The sequence below is a fragment of the Podarcis erhardii genome (assembly GCF_964252035.2).
Source record: "Podarcis erhardii genome assembly, chromosome: 14".
NCBI classification, from domain to species: Eukaryota; Metazoa; Chordata; class Lepidosauria; order Squamata; family Lacertidae; genus Podarcis; species Podarcis erhardii.
Genome location: NC_138503.1, coordinates 27,336,646 through 27,359,823, shown reverse-complemented (window position 1 = coordinate 27,359,823; position 23,178 = coordinate 27,336,646). Strand labels below are relative to the sequence as shown.

General features: G+C 51.1%; 1 protein-coding gene across 1 annotated transcript; it reads right to left on the bottom strand.

The window, feature by feature from the left end:
* Positions 1 to 2,846: 2,846 nt before the first annotated feature.
* On the bottom strand, positions 2,847 to 20,105 carry SKOR1 (SKI family transcriptional corepressor 1; the record flags this gene model as incomplete). The annotated part of the gene is made up of 8 exons (XM_081840203.1): positions 2,847 to 2,953; positions 5,313 to 5,378; positions 7,142 to 7,216; positions 9,307 to 9,381; positions 10,814 to 10,885; positions 14,001 to 14,108; positions 14,747 to 14,846; positions 18,126 to 20,105. 8 exons carry the CDS (start codon positions 20,103 to 20,105, stop codon positions 2,856 to 2,858), a joined length of 2,574 nt encoding a protein of 857 aa, XP_081696329.1. The 3' UTR covers positions 2,847 to 2,855.
* Positions 20,106 to 23,178: the final 3,073 nt, after the last annotated feature.

The following is a 23,178-nucleotide window of genomic DNA, read 5'->3' as shown; positions in this document are numbered from 1 at the left end:
GTTGTAGTTTCCGGGTCACCTTCAAAGGTAGCCCCACGTAGAGCGCATTGCAGTAGTCCAAGCCTCTATCTAACTTATTGGACAGATTTATTTCCAGCACAGATTTATTTCCAGGGCTAGAATTATGGGTGGTCCCTAGATGGCCATCACCCACCCATCTCTTCTTATGTTTGATCCCTCTAAGGACAACTTCTGGGGGTTTTCTCCCCGCTTCAGTATTCTGCCTTCTTTCTAATTTTAGAGGTTTTACAATGAAGAGAGTGTGTGTCAGGCCATGTCTGTTCAGAAATTAGAAAAATGAACTCTGCACATGCTCAAAGGCTCTTTCCATCACACATCCCTGCAGCAAGCCCAGCTTTCGCCAAGGGGCCCAGGGCTTAAAATATGCTGTGACTTGGTTCAAATTAAGCTGTGAGAGGAAGACTAGGAAGTGAGTAGCGGGAGCAAAAGAGAAGCTGTGGCTCAGTGGGGGAGCAACTGCCTTCTATCTGAACATCCCTGGTTCAATCCGCAATAGAATCTTTTCACTTTTGCCCTCCCATCAGATGTCAAGGAGATAAAGAACTACACAACTTTTAGAAGACACCTGAAGGCAGGCCTGAATCGGGAAGTTTTTACCGTAAATGTTTGGTATTTTATTATTTTTTATATTTTGCTGGAAGCCGACCAGAGTGGCTGGGGAAACACACGGGGTATTTATTATTATTATTACTATTATTATTATTATTATTATTATTACTACTACTACTACTACTACTATTACAACTACAACTACTAGTATTAATCCCACCCAGGGGATCCTATTCTGGCGCCCTCTGCTGGCCAAAAAAAGTATTGCGAGCTCTTGAGGAATTGTGCTAAGCAGGAAAGGCGGCTGTTCCCATTTTTTTTAATTCGTGTCTAACAGAGAGGTTTGGGGAGGGGCAGCAATCCGATAATGCAGAAAAGGAGGAGATTGCAAGGAGGCAGATATGAGCACAGGGCTCCAGGCAGGAGATCTCTTATATTTGTTCCCCAGGAACAAGCAAAAGTTCGAACAAGCAAAAGTGGAAGGAAAGAAATAAAGTGGTTTAGGATCGTCTGAGGCAGCTTATCCGGTTTGGCCCAGGAGAATGCAACACAGATCACTGGTCCATCTAGCTCTGCATTGTCTACCCGGACTGGCAGCTGCTGTCAAGGATTTTCAGACAAGTAACACTCCAAGCCTTACCAGGAGATGAGGCCGATTGAACCTGGGGCAAAGCAGACGCCCACCACTGAGCTGCAGGCCTCCCCCCCCCCCCCCCGCAGCTGCTCCCCCAGACGCAGCTCAGGCAGAGCTGCAGACTTGGCTTACTAGCTGGTCAAACTGAAGATTCCTGCAAATCAGCCAGCACCTCAGTGGTAGAGCATCTGTCCTGCATGCAGAACTTCGCAGGCCCAATCTTCTGTATCTCCAGGTAAAGCTGCAAAAGTCTGCGGCCTGAAAACCTGGAAAGCCTTTGTCAGCCAATGTGGGCAATATTGAGCTATAAAGGTAAAAGGACCCCTGACCATTAGGTCCAGTCATGACCGACTCTGGGGTTGCGGCTCATCTCGCTTTATTGGCCGAGGGAGCCAGTGTACAGCTTCCAGGTCATGTGGCCAGCATGACTAAGCTGCTTCTGGTGAAACCAGAGCAGCGCAGGGAAACACCGTTTACCTTCCCGCCGGAGCGGTACCTATTTATTTCATTGGGGGGCCTGAAAATTCCTAGGTCCCTAGGAGTTGGCTCCTATGAGTCCAGCATCTAAAATGACCTCACAGCTCCACCGCTGCAAGGGAGCCTTAACTGATGATGAAAAACTGTTGTCCATATTTTGCAAAGAGAGAAAGAGACCATTTCGGATGCTCAGAACCTCGATCTGGTCTCTCCTCCTTCCCCCAATAATAAATCCATCACCGATCACGTGTGGCTTTTCGAAGTTCGCTGCTTTGTTCAAAAGTCGAATTTTATTAAACAAGAACCAAACAAAAACGGGGGAAAAACAAAACCCAAAAACGAACACCTGACAAATTTTCTCCGGGAACAACTAGGGGGGCGGGGGGAGGAGAGTCTGTTCTGGGAGCGGCCGACGCTGGCGATGATTTGGGGGGGGGGGCGGGGACGCCAGGCGTATGTCCCGATCGCCGGCCTCTGTCTTTAAAGTGCTGTTATACATCAACAGTTTACAAGAGATGATGATCGATCGAGGGAGCTGGGAACATAAATAAGTATACAGAATAAATAAACCAGCAAATAAATAAATAAAGAATCGCAACGAATACTGGACGGGGGGAGTCGGGGAAATCACAGTACGCTTCTTCTATCCATTGCACATCGCCGCTTGGAAGCCCCCCTCCCCAGACCAAGTCTGTGCCAGGGTGGAGAGGCGTGGACCCAAAAAGTGGAAGAGGATGGAGAGAGAGAGAGAGAGAGAGAGAGAGAGAGAGAGAGAGAGAGAGGCGCTGGGGTGACTCCCCGCCTCACCCCCCCCCAAGTCAAAGGAGCTCGCCTCCGCCCCCTCTCCCGCCTTCCTTACCCTCCACCCTCTCCGAGGTCTTTTCAGTCTGCCTGTGGTCCCGATGCCATCGGCGGAACAATCCGACGCAGCCTCTATTTACACGACGGGGGCGGGGAATGGAGCGCAGGTCACTCCGGATTCCCTCGCCTGTCTTATTTACACAGCTCTGCTTCTTTCGATTCAGGCATGGCTTAGTGTCTCGCGGGCGTTCTCCCCGTCCAGGATTTCGTGAGTCTGAGTTTGTGTGGCACGCACGCCCCTCCCCCCCCATCCCGCTTCCACGCTTCTCTAGCAGCGACGGCTTCGGCCCCAGACTTTTGCGGGGAGGGTTGCTCACTGGGGCAGCAAAGGAGGCTTGAAGGAACAGTTCCCGGTGCAGTGGCGGGGAGTCAGCATTTTGCAGGAGAAGTGGTGCAGCGCGTCGTGAGCCTCTGTGGAGCGGGATGCAGGAGGGAGGGAGGGAGGGAGAGAGAGAGAGAGAGAGAGAGAGAGAGAGAGAGAGAGAGAGAGAGTCAAACGCAGTGTAAGTCGTCCCACATGCCAATCCCCCGCGCCCCAACACTAATTTCTCATGGGTGGAAACGGGGTGTTAAAATCCGTGTTGTTGTTGTTTTTGCTTTATTTCATAACATTTATAGGCCGCTTGATTGTAAAAGCAAAAAGCAGATCTAAAAGCGGTTTACAAAAAAAAAATAAAACAATGTCATTATCAATAAGAAAAACTAACAGTTTAAAAGTTTCACAAAGTTAAAACAACAATAGACTGCATTTCAGTGGGTTTGATTCTATGATTACGTGGCCAAGCACAGATTAAAACTCCTTGACAGCTGAGTGTTGTTGTTGGGGGTGAGGGGGAATCTTGACACATTGACTAGGCATCCTCAGAGCCAGGGGTAATGCAATATGGGGAGGGGGACCCTCTATCTTCCCAGCTCTTCCTAAGCAATTGAGCATCCAGGAACCCCATTGCACACACCCTTAGGGCCCCAAACCCTTCAAGATCACAGCCAGGGAGGCTTAATCTTCTTGAGGTCCATGCAATCTGGGGGTGGAGCGGCTCCACCCTTGTCATTCAGCCCAGACACTAAGATCTAGCTCTGAGGTGCTGTTCTAGCAGTTCCTTCACTGAGAGAAGTGAGGCTACAGAGAACCAGGCAGAGGGCCTCCTTGGTAGTGGCTCCTGCCCTGTGGAATGCCCTCCCACCAGATGTCAAACAGATAAACAATCCTTTGACTTTTAGAAGACATCTGAAGGCAGCCCTGTTCAGGGAAGTTTTTTATGCTTGATGTTGCATTGTGTTTTAATTTGTTGAAAGTCGCCCAGAGTGACTGGGGGAACCCAGTCAGATGGGCAGCATATAAATAAGTTATTATTATTATCTTCATCATTGTCAACAACCATACATCCCTTTTAAATCTTACCTCTCGGTTTTATTGAAATAGTATTTATATTTATATTGTTGTTATTATTAATAACCTGGCTTGAAAATGTATCAAACCACCCTCCCTCTCTGTATCTTCACCTCCATGACTGAAGGACAAGAAACCACAGAAACTTCGAAGGAGGAAAAAAGAGGCATAAATGCCTTATACTTTCTTAAAAGGCATAATCCTATATGTTGGTATAGGGCCAGCTTGGTGCCCTCCAGGAGTTTTTGACTGCAACTCAGCAGGCTGGGGCTGATGAGAGTTGTTGCTCAAAACACCTGAAGGGCACCAGGTTGGTAAAGACTGCTTGCCTAGACAAAAGCACATCCTGGTGAGTTCAGTGGGGCTTTACTTCCAGGTAAGTGGTTAAGAGACGGTGGCCTTCAAATGTCACTGAAATCTGTGGCACTTGCTTGCGAGTAAATGTGCATAGAATGGAGCTGCTTATTGCCCAAATGAAATGAGCCTTAGAAACAAGCTGACCTGCCTGCCTGATTGATTGATTGATTGATTGATTTACTGCACTTATATCCCACCTTTCCTCCAATGAACTCAAGGTGGTGTACATGGTTTCCTCCCCCCCCCCCAATTTAAACCTCACAACAACCCTGTGAGGTAGGTTAGGCAGTGTCTGGCCCAAGGTCATGCAGTGAGCTTCATTTCCAAGTAGGGATCTGAATCCCTGTCTTCCAGGTCCTAATCCAGCATTAGTTCCTTTGTGGGCTGTTCAAAGGGAGACAGAGACCATCAATCTGTGAGGCACTTTGACTAATGAAAAGGTCCCATACACAAGATTGATGCCTATTGCGCCTATTCTGCTCCAAACAAGCCCCTGAGCATAATCTGTGCCAGTGTGGTGCAGTGGTTAGAGTCCTGGACTAAGAGACCCGGGTTCAGATCCTCACACACAGCCATGTAGGTCTCTGAGTAACCTTGGGCCAGTCACCATCTCTCAGCCTACCTTACCTTACAAGCTTGTTGTGAGGATAAAATGGGGAGGAGAACTATATTCTGCTTATGCTGGGGTGGCTGGGGGAACCCAGTCAGATGGATGGGGTACAAATAATATTGTTGTTGCTGCTGCTGCTGTTGTTGTTGTTTTAGTTTGTCCAGCTTCTTGGAGCAAAGGTGGGAGATAATTTAAATGGATCTGATGATGCTGACAATCTGATAATATACATATCAGTATACTCAAGATATTGCTGTTGCTATTGAATAACTACATTGATACTGATGAGGGGAGTCCCTCCGGTGAGACGTTTTTGCAGAGACATGAAACTCTGACGATGTATAAAATACAGACGATACTGCCCCACCAAACCAGCAGTTTGAGGGGGAAGTTTTCCCGCATTTCCAACCAACCTTTTAGCTTCTGCTGAATGGCGTAGCGAGCTTTCCTTTCTTGGTCCAGCTCATTGCACAGGGTATCTGGAAAGAAAAGAGGAGAGTGGGTGGGTGGAGATTTGGGAGAGGGAATGAAAGGGTATTTGATCCACACAAAGCCTGTCTGGCCACACTGCCTTTCATCTCTCAAGGCCCCAATAATCTGCCTTCCCTTACACTGGTGTTTCCCAAACCTGGGTCTCCAGCTGCTTTTGGACTACGACTCCCATCAACCCTAGCTAGCAGGACCAATGGTTAGGGATGATGGGAACTGTAGTCCAAAAAATGACCCAAATTTGGAAAACACTGCCTTACAGTATGCTTTGACAGCTCAGCGGAAAGGGGACAAAAATCCTGCCTTTCACTCGTGACCCCAAAGAAAGTGAAAAGCAACAACTGTTGAAGTTTTTAAGGTGGCTGGAGAGAGGCTTTGCTAAGGCTTATTGTAGCAGTGCTACAGGACACAGGTGGCGCTGTGGGTTAAACCACAGAGTCTAGGACTTGCCGATCAGAAGGTTGGCGGTTTGAATCCCCACGACGGGGTGAGCTCCCGTTGCTCGGTCCCTGCTCCTGCCAACCTAGCAGTTCGAAAGCACGTCAAAGTGCAAGTAGATAAATAGGTACCGCTCTGGCATGAAAGTAAACAGCATTTCCATGCGCTGCTCTGGTTCGCCAGAAGCGGCTTAGTCATGCTGGCCACATGACCCAGAAGCTGTACGCTGGCTCCTTTGGCCAGTAAAGCGAGATGAGCACCGCAACCCCAGAGTCAGCCAAGACTGGACCTAATGGTCAGGGGTCCCTTTACCTTTACCTTTATTGTAGCAGCAAGCAATTTGCAAGGGGGGCTGGGCCTGCTAACTTCTTGCAGCAAAAGCAATGCCATTTTGCTCTAGGAAAGGGTCTAGCTCAGCAGTCAAGCATCCTCCTTGCATGCAAAAGGTCCCAGATTCAATCCCCATGGCATCTCCAGGTAGGACCGGGAAGTCCTCTGTCTAATAAACCTAGAGAGCCATTACCAAGCAGTGTCAGCAAAACTGAACTAGTTGTATTCCCTCCCCGCCATTTTTTTGTCATTGTTGCTATACATTGGAAATCAACAAACCTATATTTATATTAAAAAACATCCCTGAGCTACATCACGATGGACCCATGGGCTGACTCTGCATAAGGCTGCTCCCTATGAGTTTTAGGAGCTTAAAGAAAAGGTTGGAATGCCTACTCTGACCCACAGCAATCCTGTGGAGCGGGAGTGATCTGAAGCAAGTCTTGGAAACAAGCAGAAACACTTAGGTGGCCACATATTATTAGGAGCATCTTACTGTCTTAGACCCATTGGTCCCTCTAGCTCAGTATTGTCTACACGAGCTGGCAGAAGAAGAGGAGGAGTTTGGATTTGATATCCCGCTTTATCACTACCCTAAGGAGTCTCAAAGCGGCAAACATTCTCCTTTCCCTTCCTCCCCCACAACAAACACGCTGTGAGGTGAGTGGGGCTGAGAGACTTCAGAGAAGTGTGACTGGCCCAAGGTCACCCAGCAGCTGCATGTGGAGGAGCGGGGAAGCGAACCCGGTGCATCAGATTACGAGTCCACCGCTCTTAACCACTACACCACACTGGCTCTCCAGGGTCCCAGGCAGGGAGGCTCTGCCACTGAGCCAAAATTCCACTATTATTTATAGTCGTAGTCATCCTTTAGCAAACAGAAAGGAAAGGGTGGCTTCTCCTACTTTGGCTTTACTGGCGAGCTCTGGCTTGGGTAATTATGGGGTACGAGAGGAAGGAGGAGGAGGGAAAATCATCCCCGTACCCCGCACAATTTGCAGCTGCTGCACCATTTCTTCGCGGTAGGCCAGTTCCCTCTTCATCTGGTCTTGAAAGTTATCTGTGGGGTTTAAAAAGGGATCTGTTACTCCCGGGAAAAAGGAAATCCAGCGAAGCGAATATATACAAACGTTGTTCCCGCGCTTCTGAATGTATCAATCCGGATTAACTGCAGACCCCCGCCACAATCCAAAAGACACAGAAACAATTTCAGACATGCTTTTTCGTTTATAGATTTTCATTTAAACTGGCTTCTTTTTTTCCTTTTAAAAGTGCAAAGGCACCTCCCTTCCATATACAGTGGTACCTCCGGTTTGTATTAATCTGGATTAATTGGTAGTTTCCTTTCCCCGTCCCGCCCCGCTTCTCCCAGAAAAACAATTTCAAAGGTGTATTTTCCTTTAATCCCCACTCTCCATTTCAACGTTTATTTTTCAGGGACAAGCACTCCCGTATTAATCCGGATTAACTCATGGGGTTTACTTGCACAATCAATCAAGAATACAGAGAAAGCATTTCAGAGGCGCTTTTTCTTCTAATCACGGGTTCTTTCTTGCTCTGCGCTCCCCCGCTGTCCTTTAAAGGAATCTTGGCGTCTGACCTCCCTTAAAAGACAATGTGTGAAGAGGGCGGAGGAGCAGCCGCTCTTGTAAACAAGCGAACAGTTTTGAAAGCGGTTGTGAAGACAAAAGCTAAGGAGGTCTGGGCGACCTTGAAGACTGGCCCCAAATCCAGGCCCTCTCGCCTCCTCTGCCCGAGACCCTTCTCCGTCCCCGCCCAGCTAGGCTTGAAAAGTTGGAGAAAAGTCTGGGTGGCGTATCTAATAGTTGCACCCGCTTTGCAGCAACCTCGCTATAGGAGTCCGCAACCCGAATCAAACACCCTTCGAAATGCATGGACTGAGTGACACTTCCTCCATCTTTAAGATCTCTCAAACAGAATAATTGAGGGGCGATGTATGAATGGAGGAATGCGCGCTTCACCTGCATGAAAAGCGATTTTCAGTCCTTTTGTTGTTGTTATTATTATTATTATTATTACCCTCCTTTCATCGTAGCTGTTAACAATAAATTTAAACCTCATAATTATAACGAGTTTGAAATTCTTTACGCTCGTAATTTATGAGGAAAGGAGCGGTCCTGCTATTTTAGAGGGCAGGACAAGATTTAATTCCAGTTCAACTACAGATTAAACACCCGACGAGGATGACGCTCTCCGCACCCTTCAATAACATCGATATCTCGGTTACTCGGGAGTGAGTTAAATTAATTTCCATGGAACCCACTTCCTAGAACAGAGGGCGTTTAATGGGAATTACTCCCAGGTAAAGAGGATTGTGGGAATGAATGGAAAAGGAGATTCCTCTCTCTCTCTCTCCTACAATTCCCCCTGCCTTTCGGAGGGGGAGGTCCAGGTACCTCCAAAGAATCCGCGTTACAGATACAGCAGTTCGGCTCCAAACCATTCGAGCCAAGCAGAAACTCTGCAAAGGCGCGAAAGAGTTAACCTATAAATTAGCAAATTAATAATCGATCGGCTGCTTCAGCCACGGCAAGAGCGCGGAATATCCGATATCAATTCCTAGCGCCTTCAATTGGCTGAACTCCGATTTCCCCTAAAGATGCTGAGAGCTTGCCGGTCAGCTCGGTGTTATTTGGACCGGACTTGGAAAGGGTTGCGCTCAACTGCAAAGGGCAGGCAAAGACCCCTTTGGGCAAGTACGCCAATGCAAACTTCGCAAGTGAACCGCGCATTTAGTCTTCAAAACCCACAACTAAATTTTATTAGGACCGACCGAAAGGTTATAAAACAGTGGCGAGCTTCAGTGTTCTCCAGAACTCTTCATCAGGTACAATGCAAGATTGCCTGATGAAGAATTCTGGAGAACTCCAAAGCTTCCGCACTCTTTCCTAAAAATGTTCGTTGTTCCTAATAAAGGTATTGCCCTGTTGTGGATTTTAGAGGTTTCTTTTTCTTTCCCTTATGAACCAACTTGTCTCCCCTGGCCTTTTGCGTACATTTTAATCGGATGGTCTACAATCCATTAATTGCAATCCGCTTCATGCAATTTCCCCCTTATAAAATGTTTTATTTGCAATCGTTGTAGAAACAGCGGCCTTTTACAGAGACCCAAGAAGGCGGTGGATATACCTTTCAGACTTTGGAATTCCCGTTCCAGTTTTTTCCTCAGCTCCATTTGCTCCATGAGGAGTTTTTGCAACTCATCTGTGAAGAAAAGAATATTGGGTTGAACCCAGAGGGAGAGTCAGGGTAAGTGGACCCCAATCCTCTCGTTTCCCCATGGGGAATCATATAATTGTAGAGCTGGAAGGAACCTCAAGGGTCATCTAGTCCAACCCTAATATAAGAGATTTTATTAGAGAGAGAGAGAGAGAGAGAGAGAGAGAGAGAGAGAGAGATTGACAACTAGGGCATTTAAATTCCTCAGAAGCTATTCTAATAATTTCGGGTTGTTGCTATTTTAAAAGAAAATGAAATCAAAACAAATACACCAATGCATCTTCACTACCAGCGCAGTCCAACGCCTGTTTACTCGGAATTAAGCCCCTTGATTCCTAGGTCAGCGGGCTTCCTTGAACCCAAGCTGCAAATCTGGGCTGGGGAGGTAAAGATCCTCCTTCCAGATGCGCCCTGACCCGGCGAGGAACCACCCATCTCACTCTCCTGCTTGGATACTGACAAAAGACCCTTTAAATTTATCCATTCCATACCACAGCAGAAACCCATAGTGAGGCTGTCAATGCGCATTATGAACGGGCTCCCCCCGCCGCCGCCCCAGAGATGGATAGATAGATCTAGAAATCAGGTTCGATGGACCACAGATCTCGAGGAATCGCTGCTAATACGTCCCTCTCAAATCTACATTAAGACAGGCAGGCGAGCCAACAGGGTCTCCTGACCTAGAAACGTGAATGAAAAACGGGAGGGGGGGGTAGCGAAATGCGGGAGGGAGCGCGTTTGCTTCATCTGGTGACTGAACAGCGAGGGAGACGTTTGGGCTACGGAGTGTAGACAAGAGAGACTGGATGTAGGCAGACGACGGGAAAAAAAGAGAGAGAGTATGCCTAAATAACAATGGGATCAGGCCCATCTAGTCCAGCATCCGGATCTCACAGTTGCCAACCAGATGGGAAACCCACAAGCAGGATCTAATCATAAGAGCCCTCTCCCCTCCTCTGGTTTCCAGCAACTGAGATTCAGAAGCATTGCTGCCTCCAACTGTGGAGGAAGAATATAGTCATCCTGGCTGGCAGTCACCGATAAGCCCTCTCCTCCATGAATTTATCCAGTCCTCTTTAAAGCCATCTAAGTTGGTGACCGTCACTTCCTCCAGTGGCAGTGAGTTCCACAGTTTAACTGCACGCTGCGCGAAGAAGCACTTCGGTTGGACTCCAGCAGGCTGGGGCTGATGGGAGCTGTAGTCCAACAACATCGAGAGGGCACCAGGGTGGGGGTGGGGAACTGAGCTAGAAGATAACAGGGGAGGAAGTCCGGGAGGGAGAATCGCTGTGGATTAGCCCTTTGTGAAAGTTATCCTTAGATGCTTCCCATTGTCCTCGACCTTCTTTGCGCAGGCCCCGCTCCTCTCCCCGCCCCCTTCCCTTGTCCAGCAAAACCACCAAAAAGGCGCTCTTACCTCTGGCGAGGTTCCCAATATCTTTCTCCCCCAGTTGAGTCCCGGTGACGTCAATGCTGACCACCTCGTCGCCTGTGCCCAGGAAAGAGGAAAGGCAAAGGGTGAGAGCTGATTCCGCCCTCACCCCCCAAAACGCACACACACCCTGGCAAAGGCACAAGAGGAGCCAAGTGTAGGGGAAACCCCCCCCCCCCATCACCTGTCCTTGGCGGGCAGTAGCAATGGACAACTTGGAGGAAACAAAAGTAGAGATGCAGTTGGTGGAGATTATCATACATTTGATAATCAAAGTTACTGTGAGACTCTGAGTCCTTCTCGACATTTGTGCACACGTTGAAAGAAAATACCTCGATCGTCCCTCCAATATCACGCGATGACATGCACGTGTGGACGGACCGGCATTGGCCCAACAGCAAGAGCTTCGCGTAACCTGTCAGGGCCTGAGACACCAGGCAGAGCCAGTTCAGGCATTCAAGAGCGGAGCTGTTAAGTGATGCTCACGCACGTGTGAACTCAGCCTTCCTAGCATTGCCATCGCTTCCAGGCACACCGTGCTTGCACCCGGTCGCTAACATCTCCCCTGGGTCCTACTAGGCTTGTCGTACCTCCTTTTTACCTACTCTATATATTACAGTATAGAGCCTTAAAGCGTGTAACAGCTGATTTTAGAAGTCTGGCACACACCCGGCAGAACTGGGAGCACATTTACTGGACACTTTAGTCCTCGTCTGAAAAAATGGGCATAATGGCGACATCTCTCCCACACCGCTAGTCACACGACCAGACGTAACAAAGATGGCTTTGAAAAGGCAAAAGTGGCATACTAAAATGGGCTTAGAAATCCCATCCGCCTCCTTCCTTGCAGACTCAGTTTGCGCTCAGCATCAGCCCTACACACCACCCGACCATAGGCATGTGTGAATGGCCGTTCACAGATCAAAACACCACCCAGAAGATTTGCATACTGCGCCAAACGCTGGGTGCTGCTAATTGCACATTAAGGTTAGACAGTTCAAAGGACCTGCGTTCCCACGTCAACCAGACCGCAGCTTAAGCGGTTTCCGGGTCCTTGGGGTGGGACCCTAAGTTGTACTCAGCCGGAGAGTAAGCCCCGCCGAGTCCAATTGCCACCTTTCATTTAAGGTAGGGGGCGATTTTCAAGGAATCCCACCGACAGTCCCGGGACTGGCTCTCGAGTAAATCGGGCTGTTGTTGCAAAGGGGCTGAGAAAGACTCTGGCAGGAGAAAGCGTCGAAACAGCCCCGCGAGGGGATCCAGGTGTCGCCCTCCTGAATTAACTACCGACTGAAAATTTCAAGAGGGCGGTTTGGCTGGGGATGGGGGCCAGAGCAGCCGCCGCCCTTGAATGGAAACCAAGCGGTTTCTTCCCAGCCAAATCCCGCTGCTCCTTTGCGCGGAAAATTTATCACCGAAATTACAGAGAAGCTTGGAAGGTGTCGGGAAGGGAGACAGCGAGGAGTCCCAGCCCCCCTTCCCCCGTTTAAGGAGGCCTTGATTTGTAACATCTCGCTATACCGTCACCATTCCTTCGTTCTCTCTCTCTCTTCCTAACTTCAACTTTAAATATTTATTTACCATGTATTGGAGGCGCGGGGAGAGCAAACCTCTCACTGAGATCTCCAATACATCTGGCGTTTCTTCTCTCTCCTTTTAAACTGGGAGGGCTGCCTTATATTGTTTAACTAGGTCCAATATATCAGTTCTGAAAAAAAGATGAACTGTGCTCACTTGGGCGTAACCAAGCGGGGGGCAGGGGGCAGTTGCCCGCCCCCAAATCAAGTAAATCAATAAAAATATTTAGCTAACTGTGGTTCAGCCCCCCTAACATAAAGCCCCCCCTCCCAATAAATCCTGGCTCACGTCTTTCCCTCCTCCGCCACACGCACTTTTACTTCCGAGAAGTTTCATTCGTGTTACATTACACATTGAACTTTAGACGGAAGCCCTGGGACGGGTGGAGTTTTATACCCATCGAAGTAGCCCTAAACAGCCTTGGCCAACCTGGCGACTCCCCGCCCCCAACTGATTTCAACTACAATTCCCATCAGTTCCAGCATTATATAGCTCTGCTGGGTGGCGGGAATTGTAGTTCAAAGCAGCTGAAGTTGTTAAGAAAACCGGGGGGGGGGGACACCCCATGATTTACTTGGGAAGTCAATATTAGCCACTATTGACACGAAGGGTTGTTTCCAATGCCAGTTGGACTCAAGAGTTGACCCACTGAAATTAATGAGCATGGCTAACTTTGGTCCATTCATCTCAATGTCTCTGCTGTGTGTAGTAGGACTTCGTTGAATGCAGCTCCTAAGTTAACACTCCTTTCACTGCCACTGAGTACATAGTAAAAATGCTTCCGCTCACAGCTATTTCTCTCCCAGCCCGTCAACAGAATATGAGTGGGAACTACTGCAAAGTTTTCACTTACAAAGCCCATATCCGTGTACAGAGGCTCAGTGAAACCTCTGGCCAGAATAGGACTCATAGCAGACCCGGTTGTCTGGATGCTCCCTTTTATCCTAAGTTTGTGGTCGTCTGAGTGCAGCCAGATGTTTCTGTCAAAGAGTCCCGCCATGACTGCTTGAGGATGGTGGGACTTGAGGTCCAAAACATCTGGAGAGGACCAAGCCCAGAAAGGCTGTTTTAGGGGCTGTAACTCCAGAAGCCCCAGCAAATCTAGGCACCGAGTCTTTCGCTAACAATTAGCATCAACCAAACCCTTCTCTTCCAGTTGTGAAGGAATTTATTATTATCTCGGTCAATGAAAACAGGGCGGCAATGACGGCACATCCCAGCGAATTTCGGCTACCAGGAAGCCTGCTTGGTTGAAGGTGAACCTGGCCATTAGCCAATGGGGACAACTGGCCTGGCCGGATGGTTAAGCACCTCCAAGAGCAGGGGGCACAGCCTGGAATCCTCTGATCCACCTCCTATGCGTCGCTACTTCTGCAGGGCAGGTCTCCGAGGCAAGAGGTGCCTTTAAGAACACCTTTGCTAACCTGGTGTCCTCCAGTTGTTTTGGATTGCAACTCACATCAGTCCCAGCCAGCAGGGCCGTAGGAAGTTGGGAGGTGATGCAGCCCGCAAAACCTGGAGGCCACTAGGTTGGGAAAGGGCTGGTTTCAGGGCCGCCCACCCTCCTTTTTCCAAAGTCAGCACATCATTTTACCTCGGTCGGTGTGGGCTGGGCTGGGCTGAGAGACGTTCCTTTGGTTCTGATAGGATTTCTTGCTCTCCAAATCCTCAGCTGTCGAATGATTGTCTTCTTTATCTGGTTCTTAGAGCGAATAAACCGATTTTGCAGCACAGGCAACGAAAGTATGAGCCTGATATATCCTTAATTACATAATTAAGGACAAAGTCCTCGTTAAAACCTTCTTAGGGGACAGCCTAATCGCCTTGCCGAAGAAAGGAGCTTGCTCCTTGGGAAGCTTTTATCCCACCAGTTTTCTAACCACCACCCCCCTCCACCGACTCCTTCCTCAAGCAGCGTTCCCAGCTGCCCTCCTTCTATGGGGTGGGGGTGGGCGCGCGGCGTCGGCTGCGCTTCAAAGAAGTGGGCTTTGCAGAGTCCCTCCTTTGGAGAGTTGAAAACATTGCAATACGACCCCCGGAAAGAGCATGCTTGATTAAACGCCTGCAGGGCATAGTCTATTTTCTCCCTCCCCCCACCCCACAAAAAAATAAATAAATAAAGCCAATAGCAATATATTAGATAAACAATATTGGCAGGTGAAAGTTTTGTTTTTAAAAAATGACCCCTGGTTTATTTGAAACGCCTGGCCAAATATTACTTTTTTAAGGAAGTGGAAACGTTTTGACATCAGTTCAAACAATTATTAAGACTTTTGGAATCAAACAAAAATCCCGCCCCTGATGCTTCAAAGTATCTCTAGGCACGTGGTTCATACTTACCATTCCTCTCCGGAGTGCAGAGGTAAGGGGTTGTCTGGGGGCCCAGAGGGGTGCTGGCTTTGAGAGCTTGCGACCGATCCTCTCTGTCTTGCGGATACACCTGCGAAAGAAACAGCGCAACAGTTACATTTATTATTATTTTTCCTATGCTCCATTGTTTATTTTTTATTCTATTTGTTAATTAATGTTATGCCGCCATGGGAAAATCTCTCTGAAAGCAAATAAGTGAGACCCCCCCCCCCAAAAGCGTTCCAAACGCTGCCAAATTGGAAACTTCCTTGTCCCCCGCCCAGCTTTTCCGAAAACAAGACCCCGCTCCAGCTCAACTCAGAAAACTAATTGTCCATTGGGGAGAGGGAAAGGAGTTGGGGGGTTTCGGCGGCTGTGTGTGTAAAAGGTCTCTTGTCCAGCACAGAGAAAGCCACTTCAGCTGCGATTTTCTTAGAGGTATATTTATTGGGGACGGTAGAGGAAAATTAGCCCCCTTCCAAGAGCCTTGGAACTCAAGAGTTTTTCAAAGCCTGCAAGCTTCTCTCCGCTCTGACCTGCACAACCCCCGGCATCACCCCCCACCTTCCCTTTCTCAGCTCCTCAAATCTAGCAGTACTTTAATTCTATCAGCTTCAGCCAATAGATCCGGGGGTGGAGGGAGTGACGACTCTTCCTAGGTAATCCGTGTCCTTATAGTTCCCAGGGGTCGTGCCTGAAACACTTCGTGTCTAAAGAGTGTGGGGACCCAGGAAGCTGTGGGGGTGGGTGGGGTGGATTTAGGGAGGATTCATGCTGGTGATCCAGTCCCACCGGAGGTAGTTAAAATGGGGAGGGAGAGGGAGAGAGAGACCTACTTCCTAATATTGAAAGGAGAACTCTCCCTTTCAACTAAGCGAGACACCGCTCTCCTCCCACCCCACAGAAAGCGGGCTGGGGGTCAGTCCTCGCTGTGGCAGTCCCTTGACCCCTACTCGTATTGTATTATCTCGCTTATTCCTAGCGTCGATAACTCTCCCTCAGTTGACTCTCCCTCTTGTCAACTGTTTTGCGCGGGATGAGGACTAGAAACTTGCGTTGCCTCGCTCCAGGCTCACAGCGTCTCTTGCCTGAGGACTGCGCTCCGACTTTTAGGGTCTTTGCAAGTGGGTCAGTTCATACAACAGCGGGCCAGTCCCTGTCTTCACTCAGCCTAGTCTACTTCACAGGGTTGTTGTTGGCATTAAATGGGGGGGGGGGGAGAACCATGTACCACACCTGGAGCCCCTTGGAGGAAAAGGTGCGCCAGAAACGCGGTAAATAAATAAACAATGATTTAAAAACTCTCTGTGGGGAGAGGGCTTCCTTCCCAAATCCATTTGATTCGAAGCGTCTTTGCAAACGCTGCCTCGGTGCGCCCCTTTGGCTGTTGCCGGAGCAACCTGGTTCAAAGCCACCGCCTCTGCCATAGAGAAATTGGGGCGGGCGAGGCAAGTCCTCTGGGCTTCTTACTAATTAGATGCCTGCTATGGCATCTGCCCCTCGATTCCGGGAGAGATGGGGCCCACCAGCCGGTCTTCCGACGTCCGGAAGCAGCTTTAACCCAACTCCCAGCCTTCGCGGCGCTGCAAGCTGGGATCTGTCCACGGTGCTGAAGACAGCGCAAGGTGCCTTCCCAGCATTTGCGGTCTTTTGGCAACGGGTGGGATGCAAACTTTCAAATCCGAGCCGTAAATTAACGGAACTGGAACTGTTTTGACATTTCGGCTACGATCAGGGTCAATCCACCGCCTTCTCCCAGCCCAGGCAGGTACAGTCATGGAGAATCGTATCACATGGTTCAGGGCTGGCCTGGCTCAAGCCTCTTTGCCCACGGATATCCCATCAATGCGTTATTAAGAGTGCAGATTTAGGAGGGACTGACTAACTTGTGCTGAGTTTGCCCAGGGACATGGAAAGCTGTTTCATACCAAGTCAGGTCATTGGCTCATCTAGCTCAGTATTACTTGCACTGACTGGCAGCGGCTCTCCAGGGTTGAGAAACGGGGATCTCTCCTAGCTTTACCTGGAGGTCCCAGGATTCGACCTGAGGCCTTCTGCATGCAAAACAGGTCTTCTAGACTACTCCTGAGCTACGGCCCGGCCTTTCTCCTGAAAATGTGGGAAGTAATTTGCAACTAAAGTGGGGGCACTTGGACCAGCATCCTTTGCTTGCCTGACCTATCTTTAATATATATATATTAATAATTCCACAACCTACTCGAGCAGATAATAATAAAAAACTTTGAAACCTCTCAGACTTCTTTTCAATCCGCAACTGAAAGCCATTCGGTCGCACGCAATTAAGTTTTACTCAGAGTAGACCCATTGAAATGAATGGACCTATGTTAGTCGTGTTCATTAATTTTCATGGGTCTGCTCTGGCGAGGACTGGTGCTGGATCCAACCATTGGTTTCTGACCTCCTTCCTCTCTCTCTTGGAAGAGTCTCCCCGCATCCCAGTCTCTCTTATCAGAGTTCACTAAAACCTTGCGCTCCTGCAGGGTCAGATTAAGAGGCCCTTAGCATTTAGAAGATTATGATGCAGCCCTCCAGTCTAGTATGTAACTCAGAATAAAAACAATACTAAAAGCGGGCGAAGTGCGCGTAGTGGCATGAAAGGAAGTCTAACAAAGTTATGATTTTCCCCGAGCACAGACAACCAATTCGGTGCATTTTTAAAAAAGAAAATCAAATGTCAAATTCTTAAAAATAAAATAAAATAAAATATCGGTTTGTGAGCGCATGTCCCTGTTTTGCTAGTGCCCCAAGCACGTGCTTGGTGTGTCTATTGGGAAATCCAGAGCTGCACTCGCGAGCAAAACCTCGGAGCTCAGGGTCACTCTTTCCTCTTACTCTTGGTCTTCTAGGCCAGGGATGACTCAGACTCCCAACTGTTTAACAAACTACAAACGGTCCGTCTTCCCACCTGCCTGCTTATATCAAGTAACGGGGTGGAGGAGGGCAGGGGGTCCTTATCGGGCAGGACTGCAAGCTCCCGTCTGATTAGGAACATGCATTGCTGGGCTGAGCCTGGGCTCCCAGCCTCCCTACTTCTTAACCACTATTTTGCGCAAAGGTTATAGAAAATCATCAAGAATAACGAAGTAGAAGGTCCCACAAGCCCAAAGTCCTGTCCTAAACCACCCACCCACCTGCATTTGGCAACCATGGCTGGGAGAAAGTCTCTCAATAACACCCCCTGCTGCGCGCGCAACCTCCCACTCCGGCGCTGGAGAGCCCCCAGATCTAGTTCTGAGCGACTCACGCTCTCTCCCTGGTGGTGGAATTCGGGGCGAGGACGGGAGGGGCAGGAACTGGCATCTCCGCCCTTGGTTCCCACCCCGCTTCCCCATATCACCCCTCCTCGCACCTCATAGCCGCCCCTGCTGTTGCTCCTTGCCCGGGGGCTCCCTTCGGGCTCCAGGGCCTTCTCCAGAGGCTTCTCCGCGGCCGCCAGGACGCCGACGCTGCCAACGGCTGCAAGAGGCTCCTCCGTCTCGGTCAAGAGAAGCTGCTGGGGCGGAGAAGCTTCCTCGGCTTCCTCGACGGGCACCTCTTCTTCATCCTCGTCCTCGGGAAAGCGGTTAGATTCGACGTCCACCTCGGGCTCGTCCACCGTGTCGTTGCCCGGAGAGAGGGAGCGGTAGCTGGAGCTACCCTCGCTGAGGAAGTCCGGTGAGAGGTAGCCCGGGCAGCCGGTGGGGCCTCCGTAGGCTTCGCGGGTCCCGTAGAGCTTGGCTATGCTCTCCGCGTCTTTCACGACGGGGCGGAAGGCCGACAGGTAGCTGCCTTTCCTGGGCAGGGGCAGCGGGGGCAGCAAGGCTTCGTCCCCGGAGCGCTCCTCCTCCCCGACGGCCGCAGCTCTGGAGAGGGCGCTGGAGCAGCGCTCGCCGTCGGCGGCCCCGGACCCCGAGCCTTCCTGTGGGGTGGCGCTGCTGCGCTCGCTGCCCGACGGCTCCGACCCTTCCAGCTCCACGTGGCCGTGGCTCCGCAGGCCCAGAGGCTCTACTGCGGCGGCTGCGGCGGCTGCGGCCGCGGCCACAACAACCGCCGTGGCGGCCGCCTTGGCCTGGCTCTGGGCCGGGTAAGGCGGCACCGGGAGGCTCCCGGAGGCCGGCCAGAACATGGGGAAGGACGGGTAGACTCCGCTGTCCTTAGCCGAGCCCCCCGGCTGCTGCTGAGGTTGGGGCGGGTGGGGGTGCGGCGGCCCCCAAAACATGCCCTGCGGCAAAGCACCGGCTTTGACCTGGTCGCCTCCTCCGGCGCCTCCCAGGGAATCGTCCTGCTTTTTGGGGCACAGCCCGAAGGCGGCGGCGGGGAAGCCGTAGGGGGGCGGGAAGAGAGGCGGCGGCAGCTTCTGCAGCATCCCGAAGCCCTTGCTGGGCACCGGGATGACCGGGTAGCTTCGCACGGCGGCGGCCGGCCCGTGCGCCCCCGCGGGCAAGCCCAGCCCGCCCCGCTCCCCAGGCTGCTCCTCGGCGCCGCTGCAGCGCAGGCTCTTATGCACCGGGGGCAGGTCTGTGGAGGAGGGCGGCGGCGGGTGAAGGGCGCTCTTGGCCGCGTGGGAGGCGCTTCCACCGCCACCGCCGCCGCCTGCCCCGTGTAAGGAGAAGGTCCGCTTGCGAGTGCCGCCGTTGAACATGGCCTTGACGTCCTCCCAGGCGTGGCTGAGGTCGTCGGTGGCCGTCTTGTCGCTGAGCTTGAGGTGGCGGCGCCACGAGTTGAAGTTGGCGGCGTCGGGCTGCGTGTACTTGGCCTCGGGGGTGCGGTGGGAGTGGAAGATGAACTTGTTGGGCGAGAAGTACATGCTGCAGTAGCTGCACTTGATGCACTTGGCCCGCGAGCTGTTGTAGCGGGCCGGGATGAAGCTGCCGCGCGAGCCCCAGGCGCACTCGTGCACCACGTCGAAGGCGAAGTTCTCCGGCAGCTTGGGCGGCTTGTGCTCGCCCAGGAAGGACTTGCAAAGGCGCTCGGCTTCCCGCTTGGTGATCATGCCGCAGCGCCGCGAGGAGATGGGCATGGCGCCGGCCCGACGGAGAATCTCCAGCTGCACCGGGGTGCACTGCACGCAGGTGATCCCCAGCGCGACCCGACGGTTGTGGATCTCATTGTAGCTGTAGTTCTTGAGCAGCGTATTGGAGATCTGCGCCAGGCACAGGCGCTCCTGCCCGTCGATGACGAGCGACACGATGGGCACGCCATACAAGGAGGTCTCCCCGACTTGGTTGGGCTTCAGGGGGCTGGCGCCCGAGTAAGGCTGTAGCTCCTGCTTGGAGTGGGGCGAGGAGGAGGAGGAGGAGCCAGAGTCTCTCCCAGTTCCCAGCTGACTGGCGGCGGCCAGCGACTCCATCTCCCCCCCAGACGGCCGAGCTCCTGCGAAGGAAGAAGGAGAAGAAGAAGAAGAAGCACTCAGGACGGGAGGAGGCTGCCAACATTTTCTTACGAAGTAGTAGGGTGGCTGCGAGGAGGGGGAAGCCGCGGCTTGGGGAGGGGGCTGGGCGGAGGAGACTCGACCCCCAGAAGCCCAGGCTCGCCGTCGAGGCAAGAGCCGTCGCCGAAAAGAAATGAGGACAGACCCAAGTTCACAGACAGCTGGGCCCAGTCGATCCAGCCGGGCGAAAAACTCCTTGGGTGGGTGGCGGGGGGAGCACCTGTTTCTGCACCCGCCCCTCCCTTCCTCCTCCCTTTTAGGCGAGGGAAATGGGGTTCCTTCTTGACCCTCTATCGGAAATTGTTGGAGCCTGGGAACCCCATCAAACTCCACCGCCGCTACCCCTCAAACGAGACATTTCGAAACCCCACAAATATTGGGAAAGAAACAAACGTTGCTTGTTGTTTTTTCGAAAGACAGAGACACACACACACAACCATAGTGGAGCCTGAGGCTAAACACTGCCCTGGCTGGGGTTTCGGGGGTGGTTTACAGTGAAACGAACAAACACATCCCAAAAATGTCACACGCGTGACTGGGGAGAGCGTGTGACAGCCTTCCCAGAACAAAGTATTTTCTCTGCGTTTCTCCGTTTTTCCTTCACATTCACTCACTGTCTCTCTTTTTAAAAGGACTTAGTTCTCTTCTTTTGGAGGGCAGATATGTTTGTTTTGTTTGTAAATCCTTGTGCATATGTTATGGTATATAGTCAACCACAACAGCAACAACACTATTAGGAAAACGACAATTGCTTCCACCGGGGGCGGGAGAAAAGGAGGCGGCTTTAATTAGAGGAGCGGGCAATTGTATTTACACGTTAGAGGAGCTACCCAGCGAATCCGGAGCCAAAGCGCCCGGCTCGCTCCCGCTTTAGACGGCCAGGATCAAGGCTGGTTTAAATACACTCGCTGTCTTTCTTAGCCTGAGCAGTAATCCGGCCCCAACATGGTGCCAGATGTATTTAACAAAAAAGAAAAAGAGCAAACAACCCCACAACCAACTCTGGGTTTCCCTGCTGCCAAACAGAAGCGGGGGTTGAAAAATTAGGAAAAGATCCAGGAGCTTCCAAACAACCAGAAAACGGGGGGAGTTGGGGTGGGGGAAGCCAGTCCAAGTTGCTTTTATTGCCCCCCTCCCTGTATGGGTCTCTAATTTCTAAATAGGGTTGATGGAACAGACTTGAAAGTAGTTGCGCATCGTTGGAAAGTCTCCCTCCCCCTCCTCCCCCGTTTTCTAATGTCTTTACAGGAGATTAGGAGCAAGGAAGATTACTTAACCGTGCCACTTAAAGACTCCACCGGCACGTTAAAAGAAAATAAAAAAGAAGGAAGTGGGGGGGAAGCGGAGCAGCAGAAGGGGACCCTGAGCCAAGCGAAGGAGCTTACCCAAACAGGATCGCCCCGGATTAAGTAAGAGGCTTTCGTGGTAATTACACAGAATAGTCCAGACGCTGGTGCCTCGCTCAAATGTGAATACAAACTTCCTCCCCGCCCCCCATATCTCACATCTCCGTCTTCCCCCGCCAAAAAATAAAAATGAACATGCAAACAAACAGACTCCAACCACCAGAAGACAGATTGTTTAAAACATAACAAGAAAAGGGGAAACGCGAAATAAACAAATGCGCCTTCACGGGAAAATTAATTACATTTTCAAAGGACATCAATACGCAAAGCAAGACCTCTCGCTGGGCCTGATTTTTTTTTATTTATTGTATTTGCCCTTTTTTAAAGCGGAGGTTTCTGAAAAAAGTGGCTGATCTCCGGCAGCGGCCGCGAAAATAAAACCAAACCCGAAATCAGGAAGGAAATATTGATATTAGATTTAAAAACGAATATGCACAGAGAAAATAAGAATCTAACAAGCAGGAAATCAGAGGAACCAACAAACAGACGCAAGGCAGGCAGGCGAGGCTCCCCAAACAAACCTGCAAAATTAGAAGAATATGGGGAGGAGAGATTATTATTTATTTATTTTTGCAGGGGCAGGTGGAGAATAGCCGAGGCCAGGCTGTCTTTGCAAAAGCAACCGTTGCGAGTGCCAAGCCAAGCGGTCTCTAGTACTATCCCCCCCACAATAAAAAAACAACAACCAAGCTTCGGTTAAGGCAGACGCGGAGAGGGGAGAGGGACTTACCGTCGGCAAACAGGCGGTTTCCTCTGCCCCAAATCCTGGACGGGCTAGGAGCCTCCGGCCGCGGCGCGGAGTTTCATTGGGGCTGCTGCTCCAGGCGGGCGCCTGCCCTCTGCCTCCGTCCGTAGGTTTGGAGATGCGAGCAGGAGGCTGACCACATGGCTAAGCTTCACGGGAAGAGAGAGAGAGGGGGAAGAAGGAAGAGGAAAAAAAGAGGAAGGAAGGAAGGAAAGGAAGGAGGGAGGGAGGGAGCGAGGGAAGGAGGAGGGAGAGAGAGAGAGAGAGAGAGAGAGAGAGAGGAGAAAGGAGGATCCTGATCCTTAGTTGAAGACGTTGTACATTGATCCAGTGACAGCTAAAATAATAGGAAGGCAACTCCCACTTAGCAGCACCAACATATTTACCCGAAGTGCCGTCGGGACTCTGGCGCGTGTCAATCATCCCGCGGCGCCAGTCAATCAAAACGCAGACGGGGCTTCTTTAAGGAAAAACAGATTGCCGGCTTTGGGGGGGGGCGGTGGGGAAGGGGGCGTTGCGGGGGGAGGAGGAGAAAATTCGGTGCGAAGAAGCCGCCGCCGCCGCGGGCGCCGAGAAGGTAAGCGCGCGGACTTGTTCCTCCCACCCTTTTTTTGCACACCTTTCCCCGGTCAGGTATCTTCCGAGGAGGGCTGGGGAGCGAAAGGGAGGCTTGGAGAGGTCACCCTCCCTTCAAGGCCACACGCCAGGAAGAACCGTTTCAGCTCCCCTCCTCGCGACTGTTGCCTGCTCAGCGCCAACTGGGGCTCCTCGGTTTCCCTGCTCTGTGTACCCCCCCAGCCCCCAGGGCAGCTGGTTTCCTTAAAGAGGCGTGGGGGCAGGG